General features: G+C 40.8%; 1 protein-coding gene across 3 annotated transcripts in view; it reads right to left on the bottom strand.

The window, feature by feature from the left end:
- Positions 1 to 19,360, bottom strand: part of GAB1 (GRB2 associated binding protein 1) — a 107,639-nt gene that overhangs the window by 16,705 nt on the left and 71,574 nt on the right. For 2 of the 3 annotated variants that reach the window (XM_068154058.1, XM_068154059.1), the window contains exons 3-6: positions 14,877 to 15,090; positions 7,259 to 7,863; positions 4,422 to 4,507; positions 3,913 to 4,216 (exon numbers count right to left, since the gene is read on the bottom strand). In XM_068154058.1, coding sequence (XP_068010159.1) covers positions 3,913 to 4,216; positions 4,422 to 4,507; positions 7,259 to 7,863; positions 14,877 to 15,090 — 1,209 coding nt within the window. The remainder of the gene's footprint in view (positions 1 to 3,912; positions 4,217 to 4,421; positions 4,508 to 7,258; positions 7,864 to 14,876; positions 15,091 to 19,360) is intronic. The other variant, XM_068154060.1, reaches the window with a different exon arrangement.

The raw sequence follows: 19,360 nt of genomic DNA, 5'->3' as shown, positions 1-19,360 counted from the left end.
GTGGGAAGACTGAGGAGCCTGAGTTTCTCACAGCAGGCTGCACAAGTACCTCCTCAGATAAATGTGCATCTACCTTAGTGCATTTCAGACCTATTTATTACCTACATTTAGTTTAGCCACATTATTAATTGTTCCTAACTCAATCCTCTGTCACAGTCATTACACTATAGAACTGTACTTATTCTTAAAAACTTGTAGAATTAACAATGTAATACAAACCCAAACCACCAGGTGCTTATATCATCAGAGCTGTGAAGACATACACATCACACTGTCACTGCTGCTGCGAGACAGATTGCCAGATCCTTGCTGCCAGACACATTCTTCTTCACAGACAGCAGAACCAGAAGTAACTGAGTATGTCTCATCTCACGTTTACAAAACAGAGATAGCAGAGAAGAGTGCAGGCTATATGCAACAGAACATTCCAGGTCAGGCTGGAGAGTGCTCTGAGCAACCTGATCTAGTTAGCGCAGGGGGGTTGGACTAGATGACCTTTAAAGGCCCCTTCCAACCCAAACCATTCTATGATTCTATGAATGGCCACTGCTATCACTGAGTCTTCCATCTTCTACCCTTGTCAAACTATACTGCCTGTAGCAATAAGCCCTTAAACCAAAGAAAACCAGGAGATGCTAAGCATATATATATGACAACAACAAGCAGAGCACTTCATGTGCCAGCTTCACTGCACTCTTTGTCAAACGCATTTTTAGCACCAAATTTAACAAACCTCCCTGGCCCCCACAAAAAAAACCATTACTGAGCTAGAGATAATGCTCACATGAAAGGTGTTGGTGATACTTCTCAGTAACTAGAGTAGCTACCAAAAAGGAATGTCACTTGGAGGCAGTGCAAACACTACTTTTGCAGCAATCTGTAACCGCTATACAGCAGCTTTTTCAGTCAAAAGATGAGATGGGCTCTCATAGACCTAGAGGCCTTATCACCAACACATTGATCTCCACAGTAACAGAGACCTTTTTGAGATGATAGACTCTCTTAAAGGATTTCAACAGGAATTCTTGAATCAATGGCATATTTCAAAACCTCCAAAACAAACCCCAAAACATTTAAAGCAGCAATACTGAGAACCATTTTAGGTACTATTTCCTCCCTTTCTACGTCTGGCTAAGTTTTATTTACCATTTCACCCAACTTGATAATTTATGCACTGATTTGGAGCAGCAGACCGTTGCAGAACATTTATATAAGCAGAAACAACCTGGTAATAGAAGTTGCTACAAGAATGTGGAAGCTGTTAAAGCCACCCAGTAGACTCTAAAGCACACACTCCTTTTAATCAGATAAGGGTCCACCAAAACAAGACTTAGAGCCTATTTTAACTCAAAAGGAACTGCAGTTTTATTTTCCTAAAGTTATTTCTGTAAGGAGTTACTTGCATGGAGAACTAAGTTACTGACAGGGGAATGTATTACCATCATGATGTGTCATCATATCTGCTCTTCACAACACTGGAAGATTCGCTCTGGTATACTCGATAAGATTTGAGTGAGCCTGTGTGTGTGTGTGTGTTACAAAGCTAAACCCCATAGTGATAAATCACAATCATTACCATTTTTGGTAGCTCAAGATTTTGACAATTTTATTCTAGCTCCATAGCATTTACTCTAGATAATATTTGCTTCTGGGGATAGGTTTATTTTACCTTCTAAATTATATTAAATAACATTAATTATATTACAGTGGTGATAGCTCCTAAAAGTCTACAGGCAAAAAATAAAGCCTGTCACTCTACACTCATTATGAGGTATCTTAGTACACCTAAAACTTTTTTTCCTGATGGTAGCTAGGTCTTTCTAGCTGTAAAGCATTGGTAGATGATGGGAGCAAAGCATGAGCCTTACACACTACTTTCAGAAAGTAGAACACTTCAGGTTTAAGACAAGAGATGCAAGAGCAACAGTGCTGCTTCCAGCAGACATCTGTGTGGCTGCTTTGCACTGCCAACAGCCACAGTGAATAGCTTTCCAACATAGCAATTAGCTACTTTTGAAGGTCAAACATTTTATCAGTAAAATACACAAACTGGCCAGTCAGGGAAAATATTTTAAAGTAGCTCACTGTTTATTTTGAGCATATTTTCCAGTATCAACTTTCATCAATCTGTTACTGTCCAGTAACTAACCCAAACTACTGTCTGGTAACACAGGAACAATTAGACACAAGCAGAGAGCCAAGGTCTTGCAAAGGGCCATGCCTCATTTTCTGAAGATGGACAGCCAGAATGACATGTGGTACTTCCCATTTCACACTGAGATCATCTATATCATGATCCACTTCACTTAATTACAAGCTGTTTTCACTGAGTGGTAAAAATACTAATTTCAAGGTTTAGGTAATGAATATTTTGGATCATCTGAATATTTGCCATTGAGTTTTCCCCTAAATGAAGTCAGCCCTTCTCAATGTAAATAGTAATTTTTCAAGCACATATTATTAAAAACAAGACTTACTTCTGCACTATTTTGCACTGACATTTGACCTAATGTTCTCTAGTTCTCCTTTCTACAAGAAAGTAAGTTATCCTGTCTGCACAGTAGGGAAATAAGCTCCTTAGCATTTGCATTTCTGATAGGCTGGCTAATGAAACACTTTAGATGAACTGGAAAGTCCAAGCTATGTATTAGTGATTGTCTGTATGAGTATGTCTTAGAGACATCACAAAAATGCCTTCTTTTCTTAAGAACACTCATCAGCCTAAGAAACCCTATTTTAAGGAAAAGTAAACCTAGGATGCACCAGACTGAAGAGAACACTTTTTAGGATAGCTTTGAAGGAGCTCTCTAAAGTTTTGGGGGTTTTTGGGTTGGTGTTGTGTTTTTTTTTGGTACCAGTTTTGTCATTGAAGTTGTTGCAGCTTCTTCAGACTGCTAACAGTCATCTCCCACACATTCAGCAGCTTACAATATTTCTACCTTAAGCTAGTCGCCCTTTTGCTTTAGGACTTGGTTTGATCTACTGCACTCTATAATGGCAGGGAAATGTTCACATACTGGAGTTTATATAAATTCCAATACAGCACCCAGTCTGGCACCCAGCTCCTGTGATATCTCATAAGAGTTGTCTTGAATTAGCAGTTCCATACTGCAGCTTGGATCCCAAGGTAAATAATATAAGGTAACCTCAGAGCCCACATGTTAGACATCTTCCTCTGACTACCCCATGTGGCCATTCCCACTTCAGCATTAAACAGCTCCAATTAAAGTGATTTTCATAGCTTTTACAGACTGACTTGAAGACTGGACATCATCTACTTAGCAGTAAACACTCTCTTCTATCTCATTCTTCCTTGATTTGAACACATTTGTAAGAGTTATCCCACATCAGATGTCTAGGACCACTGCACCCTTTTGAGCAGGACTAAAAAGCAGCACAAAATGCAATTCAATCTTCTTGTAACAACTAATTTCTCCTAACAATGTTTTCATCAAAAGCAAACACCTGGAGCAGTTAAATATGTTCTTTTTAACTTTTACTTCACACAGTGCGGATGGGTACTGATCCTGTATCGAGCACTGTTACGGCTATAAATTTGTCTTCTGTCTGATGCCTCGTGTGACCTCCTCCCTCCATCACAAGTCAGCCCACTATCTTCTGTGAACAAGGACTAAACCTCCTACTTCTGAGTGTCAGCAACTCTGTATCATTTTTTCATTACTAACTGCAGCAATAAAATTTGAACTTATGTGTGTTTTGCACTGTTATCCTGATGTTTTAATATGGTCAAAAATGATCCTTTATGTTATGGACAGCATTTTATTATGACTAACATGTTCTTGTGTTAGACTTTCTAAAAATAATGATCATTTTCCACATATCAGAAGTTGGGAGAAGTATGTTATTTCTCTTAGATGCTAAAAATCAACTTCTAGTAGACATTTTCCTCACCTTTTCTGTCTGGTTTGAGGTTCCGATCCACTGGCGGTGGCTCACATTCTGCAACAGGTACTGACCGTCTGGGAGGGGTCTTTGGACTGGACCTGAACCCCATGTGAGCAGGAGGAGGGACTTGCTTTCCAAATAAGGGAAAATCAAACGTGCCTGGTGTCATTGGTACATAGTTTGTTTCCTGGATGGGTTCAGTGAAGCTGCTGGAATGCTGTCGTGGAGGAGAGTTGGGATTCATTGGGACATAATTTTCATCTAGTTCTTCACTTGAAACACTTCCCACTGTCAACATGCTTCTGTTTTTCTAGAATTAACATATATTTCCTTTAACAAAATAAGTTATGCAATCAGCTGTGAATCACATGAGTTTTTAACCTAATCTACTCAAATGAATATATTCTACCGAAAGCGAAACATCACAAACGCCGTACGGCTCGCTGCTTAGCACGGGAACAAGGAGCATTCAAGCACTGTCACTGCTGCCTCTCATCAGCTCAAGTCATACTTACAAAGTGGTTATGGAAGCCCTCCAGTGAATTAGATCTGTCATTCGGAAAGGTTCGTGGAATATCATAACAGTCTTGAGAACTAATTTCTGAAGAAACAAGAAGAGAAAGTGGCTATTTATCATTCCTGTTCCTGTCACTTGGCATCCAGAGTCTGTTATTATTTACTGTCTGCTTCTGAGAGCACACAAACACACCTCCTGGAGCTGTGGCCACAGATTTTATCTATATACTTGAGAAGGCTCTGTTCACAAACAAACTTAACACTCATCAGTCACAACATGAAGCTCTTACAGTGGCACTTTTCCTTGGCATGAAAAGAAAGTCATTTTAAAACAGCAGCAAATTCTTCCTTTCAAATAAGCAGGTGTAAGAAGTTAGTTTAAGAGTGAGGTTTGAGATTCTGGGCCCTCATGACAAATCTATACTAAAACAATTAGCAGATGTATTTTAGCATCTGGAGAAAGGTCTCCTGACCGAAAACCCTTCCCTTGGAAAGTGCTGGTTCAACAGGATTCAATCCTTTGCAGGAAGAGGTGAATCTCTGCCCCCAGCTCCTCACTGGGTCTCTAGGGGCTTTCAGTTTGAACTTCTACATCACTTAAGATCTCTCCATTTTCAGAGTCCTGAATCTTGGCAGTCCTTAGCTTTGTGGATGATTCTGTGATGGACAGGAGGGTATGTGAGACATCTGGCTCCCAGCTCTTCCTCACCCATGCACGAAACAGGCTGTAACACTTATGTCCCTCCTCCTGATGGCATACAGAACCTGTGGACAAACCTCTGTTTTTTATCCCTGCCTGGCCCTCAAAAAGCACTCTGAAGTTGTGGTGGGGTTTTTTTGTTGGTTTGGTGTGGGTTTTTTTGAGATTTCCACCTAGAAGGAAAAATAAACACTTCTGCTATTAAGTGCCAAATTAAAACAGTGTTTTCAGAAAGGCTGCTTTTCCTGAGGCTGACAATCTCAGCTTTAGTGTAGGAGTACTTGGCTTGGAAACTCGCCAAAATGAGAGAAGTGAAGCAAAGCAAACAAGGGTCTTTCAGGGTATTACTTTGTCATTTCAAAACACCAACAACCACAAATATTCTTGCACTTTGGCTACAAAACGAATGGCAAACAGGATAGTGCTGAGCACCTGTATGACCACATTCATTCTGTATATTTCCTCCTTTAAAATCCCTGTCCCTGCCCCCTTCTTCATTTCAGCCTCCCATTCCATGCCTAGCACAACTCCAACAATTTGCCTTCAAATTCCCTCTAACGTTAAAAATTCACTTTAAAAATAATCACTGTGAAGCCCATCTGCCTCAGGAACCTGAGAAAAAGTGAAACTCTTAGCCTGAGAGTGCTTAGCAAGACCAGAACAATTGTTCTTTGTAACAATAAATAGCAGCTTCCCAATCTCCACCTCTCACTGCATTTCTTGACTTTAAATCTGAGGGCATAAGAACAGGATAATAAATAAAAGGCAGAAAATACCTTCAAAGAAACACCAAATCCTTTTAAGTAGCTCCATTAGCAGTTGAATGTCCTAGCAAATCTAAAGGAAAAACAGCCTAGAAAACACACTAGGACACCTGGATATCTACATTTAGGTGACTACACGGAACAACTTTAATTTTCCTTACGTCTGCAGTAGGTATGTCTATCACATGGAGAAAAATAGAGGCTGGTGGCAATGAGCACCAGATTAGGGCTGGTCTCGATGCTCTGAGTATACTCCAAGTCACACTGGCTTTCATGAAGCACTTTCAAGCTTCTACAGGTTTGGACTACTCTACACTAACCTTTACCATTCTGAAAGGCTGGTAACAGAAGCATTGAGTTCAGCTATGTGAACTTACTAGCCAAAAGAGAAAGAGATTAGTTCTTCACTGCTGTTTTCTACAGATAAGCAGCAACAAATGCCTAGATCTTCAAATATTTTTAGCCAAGACCAAATGCCACAGTACAATAAACATTCCTCATGGATGTTCCATGCTTTGAAGAAAACCATCACAGCAGCAATGATCTCCTTTGTCCTCTGTTCCATATTTAAGTGCTGTGCCCACAGACCGCTGTGTGAAGGGCTACCTGCTTGTTTCTGAAGGCGGGAAATGCCCCTCCTCATTCATCACAAAATGCCATCTGTAGTAGTTCCAGGCTATGCCTAGAAAATTTTCCACAGATCTTAAACACAAAGTGGTAGAGTATAAATAAAATCACCATTGGGTGTAAACAGGAAAATAATCATAGAATCATAGAATCAATAAGGTTGGAAGAGACCTCAAAGATCATCAAGTCCAACCTGTCACCCAAGACCTCATGACTACTAAACTGTGGCTTCAAGTGCCACAACCAATGCCTTTTTGAAAAAGCTTGGTAAATTCTAAATAATCCCATTGGATGGATTATAAGCATAAGGTAGTAAGGTAAACTTTCTCTCTTTTTGGCTTTCTTGCTCTGAGAGATACTAACTTGTGCTTCTGATGGCTTTCACTGACCTTGGCTGTGTTCTTTATCGTGGCTGAGTATTAACGAACAACTCTCTGCTCTTTCTCTTGTCCCTTGCATATAGGGGGGTAAGGGGCAGGGAGTAGAGAAGCTCTTGGCAGCTCCCCTGCCAAGGAGGTCCTTGTGCTGTTTATAAACTGTAAATACTTGTACCTATATGTAAATATGGTGTATTTTGTACATACTCATTGCATTTCATTTTAGATTATAGTTCTGCTTGTAAATACAGCTTCACTTGCTCCCAACTGAGCTGCTCTGGCAATTTAACGTTGCGGGGAATTTTTCAACCCACCACCACCATCGTTTGACACAAATTCCTTGGAGGAGCAGGACAGGGAGCACTGACCTTTACGGAAGACATTCAGGTCTACAGTTGAAATGGTATTGCTGCGTGAGGGCGGCACTCCCGCTGTCGGGATGCAATAGCTACTATCAGTGTCTGAAGCAGTGCGACTAATGCTACATGTTTCCACAGGAGAGCGATCTGCGGCGTGGTGAGGTTTCGGTGGCCGAGGCGGAGGAATATCTGGAATAGTCTCCAGTTTGGAAGTCTGAGACAACGTTCCCTCTGGATAAGTTCGTGGAATCTGGTAAGTACCTCCAGGTGTGGGCGGAATGTCATAGCTAATGGAGACGTGTCTCATCTGTGCGTCCAGCGAAGACGTTGTTGATGGGGTACTGAAAACGTGCTGCTCTCCCTCTGCATCAGTCCCAGAGGGAGACGCTGCCTTCGGTAAAACATCCTGTGAGTAACTCCTAGGCAGGTTATAAAGGCTGCAGTCTGCCAGCGTCAGTCCAGCACGGGAGGGCGGCGAGTCGTAGACACCTTGCTGCTGAAAAAAGCCATTCACAGCATGCTTGCTCGCTGATGGAGCGGGGATTTTGTGGGAGGGCACGTTATCATTGCAGTCTGTTTCGGAAGAGCTGGATTTTGCAGAGTCAGCATGAGATCTACACACAAGATTGTAAGATTAAAATGCAGATGAACATAAAGAAAAACAAACATCACAAACAATAAACACAACCCTTTCAAAGTCAACAACTAAAAAGGTCTAGCAGTCTCTTCCAAAGTTTTTTTTTCCCTTTTGTTATCAGCAGCACAATTATGAAACAAACAGTGGGACTTCTGAAAGATCCTAACTAACTACACCCATACAAACCCATGCATGTGAAACTTGATAATACAAGTGAGAGCCTTTAGCAGTACTACACAAGAAGTTGAGGTTTCACAAAGCAAGTGCTTTCCATGATGCCAGTTTGGAGCAGAGTTTGTCTGAGGAGTTTTTCTTTTTTCCCCATTTTATTCCAAGCTGCAAATTACCTGTGCTTTAGTGGCACTGGTAAAGTTGAAACAATACACTCAATCTTTGGGTTTATAGTTCTTGCTAGTTCTAATCAGTAAAAAAAAGAAAGAAAATAGAAGAAAAAAATACAACTGCTTTTAGCATCCTTAAGTAAGCATGCCTGAAGTTATCTACTGATCATAACAAAGTAGTTTTAATTACATTAAAGAGGGGAAAAAAAAAGGTAAGAGCAGAACCAGGATGAAGATTGCATGCACTTTGGGAGAAACAAAACAAATCCATAGGATCTATGTGCAACAGAGTGCTCTTGTCCTGAATGCAAGTTAAAGCAGCAGTGTTAGATAAAGCTGCACAGTACGTTACCTTTGATTTCTTTTAGGAGAACAGCACTCCCTATACTGGTACCAACCAGTACTAGCAAACTTATGTGGAAAGCCAACACACTGCAATTTTTATTTATTCATTTTTTTCCCAAACAATGCTCCAGGCAGAGAAATTCTGTTACCAGTCTGACTCCTTGCTTAAATGAAAATCAAGACCGTGACAAAATAGTAACACAGGTGGAGTTAATGCAGTCCATACACTTCTGATCACTCATACCATGGTACACTTTGTTGTCGTGACCACAGTACCACATCATCACACATACACATGGATCCTACCACAGCATTACACATACACAGGTGACTATTTTAGCATGCATGTGTAGCAAGGAATAGCTGCCATACTACTCTTACTAAGCTCTTCTAAGAGCTTTATAAAACTTCTGAGGTATGGAATGCATAAAAATCAGCGTCGTATCTAGCACAGGAAGCTGCTTCTCCCCTGACTTTAAGAGGCTCGTTAGACCAGTGACCATGAGCAGAATTTAGTATTCAAATTTCTATTTGTCAATAAGATGACAGGAAACTTTCTTTCTTAAGAGACAGCTGGATTTATCTCCTGGGGTTCTGGAAATCTGAGGAGAAAGGAATCCAGTTTAGGTGCTCATTTAGGTTTCTTTTGCAGTCGTTGGAAAAATGGAGACTGTGTGAAACACAACCCATTCTTCTCAGATATCCTTCTAAACCAAATGAATCCAAAGTGACTCTCAGCCAGCTATGTAGGGAACCAATGTGATCAGCCTAGACTCGCCATCTGCACACAAGAAAAGGGTCCCTTACCTAACCAGCTGTGGTTTGCTCTATGTAACAGCACAATCTTCTATCAGTCCAAGTAGCTTATGAGGCTACTTCTCTGACTTCAGTTTTTCTAACCTTTTCCTATAAGCTTGTTCTTTTTTGGTGTGGGTAACTTTCATTAGAACATACACCAATTTTGCTCTGGTTCTTAGTTGAAACACAGATTTAAATTCTGTCTCACTGGCTGGAATTGATTTCTAGGTAACTGCATTCCATTTAAAGGACCCCCAACCTCCCCCATAAAAGAAGAGAATGTTCTCATTATTCATCCTTGGCACAAACAAGGAAACTTCCTACATCCCTTATGATGGTGACCACCTCTTGTTTGCCAACAGCTTACTTCTTTTGCCTCAGAGCTTCAAAAATCAGGCCACTGAAAATTTAGCATGCCTGCAAAAAAATGAAGCACACAAGAGTGAAGGAACCACATGAGGTTACAAAGGGCATAATAAATTGTCAGCACATCTGTGTGACTAGGAACACTTAGAGCTCAGCCCCAGCTGCAGCCCTTGCTCTTATGGACTCACTCTCAAAGGATTCACTCAGGAGTTCCTCACCCTGTAGATGTATTCTTCTAGTTCTGTGGTATTTCATCAGACCAAAGCCCCAGCAAAAGGCACATGTGTTTTACATGAGCAAGTATGGCAAGGACTGTGATCAAAATAAAGTGGGTGATCTAGAGAAGCTGGAAACTGACAATCAGTTCTAGAACCAAAATTATTCGTTCCTGTTTACTAGGATATACTTCAAATGAGAAAAATGCCCAAACTACAGAAATAAAATCTGAGCACTACATTTATCTCACACAACTATGGAGGAATATATAACCAAAGCTGAAAATCCAACAGCACATCTATGATGCCAGTGCTTAAGGACTACCCATCATATCTAAGCAAAAAAATGCTGGCATTTTTAAACTGAGGATTTTGTCTGGGTTTAAGTGAGTGTTGCTGCTTCTTTCTTGACCACAAGCACCTGTGAAAACAAAAGACTTTGAAAAACCATGGCACATAAATCAGCCAGGCCTCTCATTCGCCTAGCTGATGGCAACGACTTAACATTTCTCATTCTAAAAGGGCATTTCTGATTTACTTCACTTTTTTTTTTTTAAGTAACCTTTTGGAATCAACTTCTTAGTCTAATAAAACAGTTTTCAAAATATGAATGGTTTGTAACCAATCTGATTTTGCAAGACCAGAAGTTTGAAGCAGTCTGAAACATGGTCCAAGAAAGTAGCTCATGCCAAAATGACAAGAGGGAATTTAACACTGATCACTGATCATGACAAGAATACCACATACAATTCTGAAAGTCTACAATGCATGGCTGATTGATATTCCCTCAATGAAATGTAGGTTAGGACTAGAGTTCAGGGACAGGCTCTACTCCTGATACTCTTATTTTTTTCCTGAAAAGGATCTCATGTGCAAGATTCTCCTACACATAAGAAAGTTACCTGAAGGTTTTAATTTTTCCCACATGCTTCAGAACAGCTCAACAATAAGTGTCAATTGTCTTAAATATTCCATTAACAATTGGTTATTAAGTGTTATTGGGTTTTTACACCTCAGACTAAATAATGGCAAAGTTGGATGTAACACAGTGAAAAGTCTTTACTCTGTTAGAGGGTGACTGTGATGTGAATTCAGTGTTATGACATGGGCATCATTATCAGTAAATAATACCAAGAGATTAAGCTATTGCTTAGTCAGTGCTAGGACTAGACACCTCTCTGCACATACCAAGAGGTAACTCTACAGCCCGTTCATCTACAAGGACTGGACATTAAGATGCACAGAAAAAAAAGAAGTGGGGTTTGAGGCAGGGATTGCCTAATAAAAAACCTGCCTCCATGTAATGGAAATTACTTGTTGATAGAGAGCAAGGGAGGGGGGGGAAAAAAAGGTATTTTAGTCTGAGGGTAATAAATTCATTCTTTTAATATGCTGTATGTGGTCTGCTTTGAACACTCATCCTTTTGAGCTGATTCTCTTCCCATCTGCAGGACTTCATATCACCAATAAAACAGAAAACTATGAACAAAGTGATGGCAAAACTACTCCTGTGTGCCAGCAATCTGGGACAGAAACAGCAAGCAATAGTAAAATTGTGGGCAGGTAAATAAGTAATAAAGCAGATCCAATTCCAGAAAATGGAAGCCAAGGTTATGTAGTTTTTCTGTTAAAACTCACAGAACACCATGCAAGATGCATCTCAGACACACAATATTTTCAGGCAAGTTAATGGCTCTGTGATTAATTTCCCACACTCATTCCAAGAAGGGCTACTGTTCACTCACTGCAGTGGAATCTTTTTACTTTCAAAATCTTCTAATAGCAGGTATTCCTGCTCTTCTGAGAGCAAAGATGACCCTTGGCTGGTTCATAAACATAGGAAAGATGAGGAAGACAGCATTTAGTATTTCACTATACCTCTCAAATAAGCCAGAACAATAAAGGGGTTGGAAACTGTCTTTGGGTGTATTTCCTTACGTAGGGTCCAAATATGAACCTTGAAATCTCACTAAATGCTCCAGTTGAACAATGCTCTCTCTCTTAAATGGGTGATCAGAGCATAAAACTATTTAGACAAAACACTGCATGATTATTACAGCTGCAAATGCTGTGTCCAAGATATTCTCACAGCTGTATGTAGTGCACTGCATGACACCATAAGGAAGCATTTCAAAACTCTTAGTTCTGAAGCACCATAATTCTTACACTACTCAGAGGCAGATCAGAGAATTCCTCTATGCTTCAGTTACCTGTCTCACATAGGGAAAAAGTCAATCAATCAATTAATTAAATCCCAAATGAATAAAATTTCAGTAATTCCCAGATAATCTATGAAGTAATATGCAAAATTAGAATGGAAAATGTTTCAACTTCAAAGTCCAAAGGGAAAATGTTACAGAAATAAACCATTCAAGCCACAATGGCTGCCTACTTAATTACATCTATTAAGCTCTGCACTTTATACTTAGGGGGAAAAAAAGGTTGCATGAGATGTGCAGAAAAATTACACAGACTCTCACAGAATGCATCTGGTTTGAAGAGACCTCAAAGATTATCCAGGCCATTTCGTTTTTTCTTCACCTGTAAGCTGTGGATTGGGGTAGTGCACGGAGTGACATCGAATCCATCATCTTGGTAACATACCAGGCAGGTAGACAAAGCTCTAATTGCATAGGCAAAAAATCTATATCCTCTATGCTCCAGCCCAACCAGACACGACACAAACAGTCCTTACAGGTGGAACTGCAACTCCAGCATAACTAATATTCTGTATTTCCATTATTACAGCCCTCTTAATAAAAGGACTTAATTATTAAGTGAATTCAGCTAAATATAGCACACTAATCCCATATAATCTCCAAGTAATCACAGTGTCTGTGCTTCACTGTCTTCAAATATTCCTATTGAAACCTAATTTATTTAAATAATTTCTGTATTCTCAAAGACTGTGTACAGTTGTCTCAGTTCCCTCAGCATTTTCTCTGTTGGAACTTCTGCATTCCTCAACAGGCAAAGACCTTCTCTCCTGTGCCACCAGTGTCTTCCTCATAAAATTTTGCAGGCTAATTCATGACTCTATCATGCACTGTTTCAGGCCCTCTTTTATGGTCTCCTCAGAATTTACTCCCTCTACTTCACAACTGTGGGAATCAGATCAGGAAGTCACATCCCAACCTTGATCCTCCCTAGACCTACACTTCATATGGTGTTAGAAATCCACTCTGTGCCCATCCCTCACAGAAACAAATGGGAACTCAGACATTCCAGATGAGCCAGGCTGCTGAAATAAGAAGTCAAGATTTCTTTAGCAAGCCATTCTGTAAAAGATACCAGACTGTTTGGCAGGTACAGTGACATACCTCTGGGGCATCATCAGCTTCTAAACATCACTAAACACTGAAGTCTGTGACACCCAGAAGGCAGACACTGGATTTCCCCTTCACTTGCAGGAGATTATGGGGCATGCTGTGCCCCAAAGCCTCCTGCACATTCCATACTGCACATTCCACACTCTGGAGGAACTGTAGGGTCATTCCTCTCCTTCCTAAGAAAGACTGTAAAGGCTGCATAGCTTTCTACCATGTAATCACCAGAAAAAAAAACCAACAAAACAACAGAGCAGGAAACTCCCCAGGCACAACAGAGCAAGATAAAAATGCCAAGGGAGCAGAGAGCACACGGCACAGGTAAAACTGGCAGAGCATCAAGGTGTTGATGAAGGAGGCACCGCCACTAAAAGGTATGGCCCTAAGGGAGTATGTGAAATACTCAGGAAAACACTTTCAAGGGAAGCTCTCCTCAGCCTTCCATGTACTTGTCTGAAATCATAAAAAGATGACATTTTGTTTCTTTTTCTGGAAATACCCCAGTAGAATTTATTTTAAACTACTGCAGTAAAGAAGCTTGCTAGAGAGATTTATGCAATTCTCCCATAGAATACCCAAGTTTGGAAGCAACCTCTGGAGGTTATTTGCTCCAGCTCTCCCAGTATCACTCTAACTAAAGCCAACCTTAATGTCAGGTGAGGCTCCTGAGGAGCTTGTCTAGTCAAGTTTGTTTGTGGCTGGTTTGTTGTTTTGTGAGGTTTGTTTATATGTCTGAGGACAGAGATTCCATTAAACCCTGCTCAGCCCACTCCACTGATGGCCACCATGGTCAGTACTTCAAGGCAGCTACCATAAATATCCTTCTATGCAGGACATGCTGCACCTCAGTTTAAGACAGAAGTAGCAGTTGGAGAACTAAACATACATTTAATTCAGTAGTTCTCAATTCTTTCCTTAAATTTCCTATTGCATGCTTTTCTGGAGAACTAACTGTGTGGGTAATCTTTGTTCAGTAAAAAATAAGGATTACTTGACCTTGGTTTTAAGTATTTGTTATTTGGAAAAAGTTAAAAATCAGGATACAGCAATGGATTCAGCAATGGATTCAGGATACAGCAATGGTTTATGTCTCTTGTGCTCTTAGTCATGGTGAAATAATTATCTTTTACTCTTCCTTGAGAGTCTGAACCATTTGAGAATTGCTCTATTCAGTGATGTGGTAGCCTGGCAGGTGACAAATACCAGCATGTTTTACTGAGGCACCAAATACCAGAAGATAGAAAGGCTAAATTTCTCCATTTTTTTCTAGTCCTGGACTAAACACACAGGGTGGTGACTGAGGACAAAAATCACTGTGGCATACAAGCTACAATTAAGTGCTTGCATCACTGCATTGATCTGATACTCCATATGAGCAATTGCTGTCCACACTTTGAGGAAAGCAATATAGGTCTAGACCTGATCAAACAACTTAACTCTTGCTGCACAAAGTTCAAGCACAGAAAGGAAAACAGCAGAAGGCACAGGCAGCTTTACCCTGTAGATTCCATGTAACCAAATATTCAAAAAGGGGCTTCTGGGACAAGCACTCTTGGCCTGTAATAAAAATAATTATTACCCCCCAAAAAAGCCACTCACCTCATAGGTTCAGGTTTTTTACTTTGACAGTTTATTAGCAGTAGGTAGTCTTGAGGATCTTCTTGACCAGAGGAAGACTCCAGTGGGGGGATGTTGATAAGCTGGTAAGGAGGAGGCAGGGAAGATTCTGCTTGTATGGAAGGCGGTGAAGTGTTGATGGGCAAAGGTAACTCAGCAGATGGTTGTAAAGAACTGACTGGTGGTTTCACAGCATCTGCAAACAGAGAAGGAAAGCATTTTTGTTTGGGGTTTTCTGTTTGTCTGGTTTGGTTTTGGGCTTTTTTGCAATGAAGAAATAGCCTTACAAACCTACCAAACTTTTTTTGAACAGAAGAGGAGAAAAGTCAGTGGATTTACTTCAGAGTTATAAAATCAGTGGACATAAGAGCATTGGGACATTAATGTTTGTTTCAGATTGTGGCTAAATTTTTGCAGTCTCTTCATATTTTTTCAAATTGCAATCAATTTCAGAATGCCTTGGAAGCTGAGGTTATGCCTTATTTAATGACTTATTTAACCTGTTTTCTGGCCACAGAAAGAACAAAGATGCTGACAGCTGCAGTGAGACAGCTAAGAACACAAATCTGTTGTTTTAATCCAGAGAACTGGCCCACAGGTTATTACTTAAATATGGTAACCCAAGTCAGCACCTGCACATAGTCATCTCTTGCTGACCAAGGTCACTTCTACATTTGAGATTAGTCACCAGTCAAGAACTGACCTCTCTCAGTATCTGAAAAGCAGCAGGAATAAAATACGCTGCTTTTGCAGTAGCAGGTCCTGAGGACTATACTAATAGTGCGGAGGCACAGTAGGTACCATGTGGCACTAAGCCCCCTGACTACATACTCCCAACTTTTAATTTTAGTGCAATAAATGAAGTAGTTGTGGTCTGGTTGTGTTATTTAGTTTGGATGTTTGTTTTGGTGGTGTTTCTTTTGGAGGGCAAAAAGCAGGTGGTGTGTTTGGTTTTGGTTGGGTGGGTTTTTTGTGTTTTCTTTGGGTTTGTGTTTTGGGTTGTTTGGGGTTTTAAATTTTTGATACTAATTCTTTTTAAGAATCTTGTCCCTAGAGTTCTTAGCCACTTCATGTACATTCTAGACTAACTTCTTTTTCCCTTTCAAGGGCATGTATCCTGACTAGTAAATTATCTGGGAGACTAGAAAAATATTGACACTGCCAAGCATTAAACAATCTTTTAACTTTTTCATTGTTTTAATGATACATTGACTAAGAACAACATAATTAAGCAAATTGGTCCTCAATTATCAAGGGTCCCTTGTACTTGCAACTCACACGTTCCAAGTTACACATCCCACGGACGGACGCCGATGATTAGCATTGTATAAACGAGCATGTGATTATAGAATGCAGACTGCTCCTGTCAGGCTTACAAGCCAGCTCTGCACTACAAAGTAACTTCATCCATCTTCTGCTTCCCAACACTATGCTGGGAAGAACCAGATGAGCAGACCAGCACATAGCCCTCCTGCTTCCAGTTCAGTGTATGCTCAGTACAAGTGATTTAGATGTGGAAGTGGGAACAGCAGCGCTTGCTTTGAACTCCCATGGCACTTACACCAGCTCCAAAATTAAATCCCACCACACCCATGTGGGTGGAAGAAGTCTAGGTATATGAAAATTCCTCAACTCAACCTACCTGAAAAGGTAGGATAACCTAAAGAAAAAAGTTTCTATAAAAGATTGTGCCTGACCTATCCATCCAAATAGCTACAACAAAGGCACAACCAGACTGCACTCAGGGATCCCACACATGTACAAAATAGCATTCTACTGTATATCCAAATATTAAAATATGAACAATTTTCCATGTACTAATGTTTTTTAACCTCTTGAAATCTGAGCCATCTACTGGCATTTCTTCATTCCCCTAATACTGGGGTTCAACCTGAACGAATCTACAAAGCATGTATTTCTTGCTCCTGGAACATGAGGCAGTGGGAGAAAGGACAAGTAGCTCTGTACCCTGTCCCCTCCAAAACTGAGGGATGCAAGTGACTTGCTGCACAGGTAAGAGCAGAGAAGAAAGGTTTCCTGCAGAGACACTACCATTCTTTGACTGCCCTAACAGACAAGCTCCTCGATGGCTTCAGCATACCACAATCCCCACCCCTGTTCTTGTCCCTGACTATACACGATCCTCACGTCACTAGAGCTGCTTGGTGCCAAGTTCACACAAGGGGAAAAAAGAAATCAAACAGGATGTCGCTTCCAGGGAAGATGGGTGTGTCAATTAGACCACAGGTAGTCAGGAGAGCTCAACAGGTATACAGTAAGATGCATGCCTACGTGAGGCTGATGCATTTAAGCAACCCATGCACAGCATTCCCAGGAAAAGTGACAAGATTCAGGGGTACCCTCCAAAGGCAAAATAAAACCAAGAGGCTCAAAAGAGGACCAAGCTTGGAGAAAGAGCTACTTCCATGAAGTAGTACAAAAACAGTGTGCATATGACAGAAAAATAAACTAAAGGCTGCCTGCAGTTTGTCACTGGTGAAAGGAGACAAGGTGGCAAAGACACTTAGATTATACATACTGGCTCAGATCTGCAGTCTCTGTTGCAGTCAGACTGAGCACAAGCAGCAGGCAAGCCTGCCATACTGCACCCAGCTTCTGGAGCTCTACAGCTCCAGGACACCTCAGTGTTGAGGCAGCATCCACAGCCTATACTGAGCAGCTGGCCTACACCCAACTTCCCTCTGACTTTGTCCTACCTCTTTTGAGAACACCTATATTTTTGACTTCTGCTACCATCCTATGGCAGTGAGCTCCACACTGTACTGTGTGTGGCATGAAGAAATACTTCCTTTTATCATAAACTTTCTACCTGGTAGTTTTACTTGATGTCCTTCAGCTCCCATCTTCAGAGAAGCAGTGAAAATTGCCTCCTAGGCATAAGCCCCATTGCCACCACAACTTGGTTGGTGCTGCTTAATTTTTTTGTGTGACTGAAACCATTTCATTGCAAACCTGGTTTCCCTTCACCCTCACCTTTCCTAGCTCTATTATAAAAAACTTCCCAAGGAGGAAAACTAGCTATTGCATAAAATGCACCAAAAGAAGTCTAGGACACACTTAATGACTTAAAGCCATCATTCATTGTGTTCCTATCCTAACCATGTGCCTTTTGATAGTCACTGAGTATTAAAGGTGACACTATCCAACTGGCCAGAAGGTTCATAATCTCTTCTCTGATCAAGGACCTGGGGCAAATTCATGGGAAAAGATAATAATAATAATAAACCAGGTTGGAAGAGACCTTCAAGATCATCGTGTCCAACCCATCAACCAATCCAACCCACCTAAACAACTAAACCAGGGCACCAAGCACCCCATCAAGTCTCCTCCTGGACACCTCCAATGATGGTGACTCCACCACCTCCCTGGGCAGCCCATTCCAATGGGCAATCACTCTCTCTGTATAGAACTTTTTCCTAAGATCCAACCTAAACCTCCCCTGGTGCAGCCTGAGACTGTGTCCTCTTGTTCTGGTACTGGCTGCCTAGGAGAAGAGACCAACATCTGCCTGTCTACAACTTCCCTTCAGGGATCCTTTCCTAGTGGTGAGCTGCCTCATTTGTTTTGATGCAGGGACCACTTGAGGCCTCCCACAGACTTGTTGTGTGGGTTTGTGTAGTTTGGGTGGGATTTCTTTCTGCACTGGAACAGAACACTGAAGTATTAAAACACCAACCTTCTGATCTGATATTCATCCTCGTACAGGCATTTTGTATGTGTGAATTGGTATAAGGTAATGCTTGACATAAAGTGCAACTGAACTTAGTCTAAAGCACTTCACAGCTGGGCTACTTCATTTGCTTTACACATTCAATGTATTTCAAAACTGGCTAGGAAGAAAAGAGAGATATTAACAACCTCCATCACTGAGCAAATGAATGCTGTTTGCCTATCAGTACCCTCGCAAATATTCTCTTTAGCCACGTACTTCAGAAACTGATATTAAGAGTCTCTCCCAGCAGCCTATTACGATTTCAAAGAGCAGAATCATCACCTTGCTCCCCTTTGGACTAGCAGAGTTTTAGGGAAGGGGTCATCTGCACACCAAAGAGCGCTGCAAGTAATTTGGTTTGTTCCCAGAGCTCAGACGCTCGGACTGCTTTGAAATGACTGGGAGCTGGAAAAACATCCAGAATATTTAACATGCAAATGAGTGGAACAAGAATCCTATTTTGTTTTTATAATTCCTGCATTCAGCACAGCTAAAACGAGCAGCTTGCTCAAAACAAGGCAAGTTTTATCTTTTCTTGGTTTGTTAGGAGCAGTTACAGGCACATCTTCCCCACAATTTATACTTCTTCCTCATAACCATTTTTTGTATTTGCCTCACTAACAGTCACAAAATTTGATGGAAAAAGAACTTTTTCTGAACCACAGAACTTTTTCTTAGCTACATAAAACTTTTGTATTCCACACATTCCTGTATCTGAGCTTTATGAGCAATC

Source organism: Melanerpes formicivorus, unplaced genomic scaffold, assembly GCF_026170545.1.
Source record: "Melanerpes formicivorus ecotype bairdi unplaced genomic scaffold, bMelFor1.0.p_v2 SCAF_27, whole genome shotgun sequence".
NCBI classification, from domain to species: domain Eukaryota; kingdom Metazoa; phylum Chordata; class Aves; order Piciformes; family Picidae; genus Melanerpes; species Melanerpes formicivorus.
The sequence above is the reverse complement of the archived record's forward strand: the minus strand, read 5'-3'. Positions and strand labels throughout refer to the sequence as shown.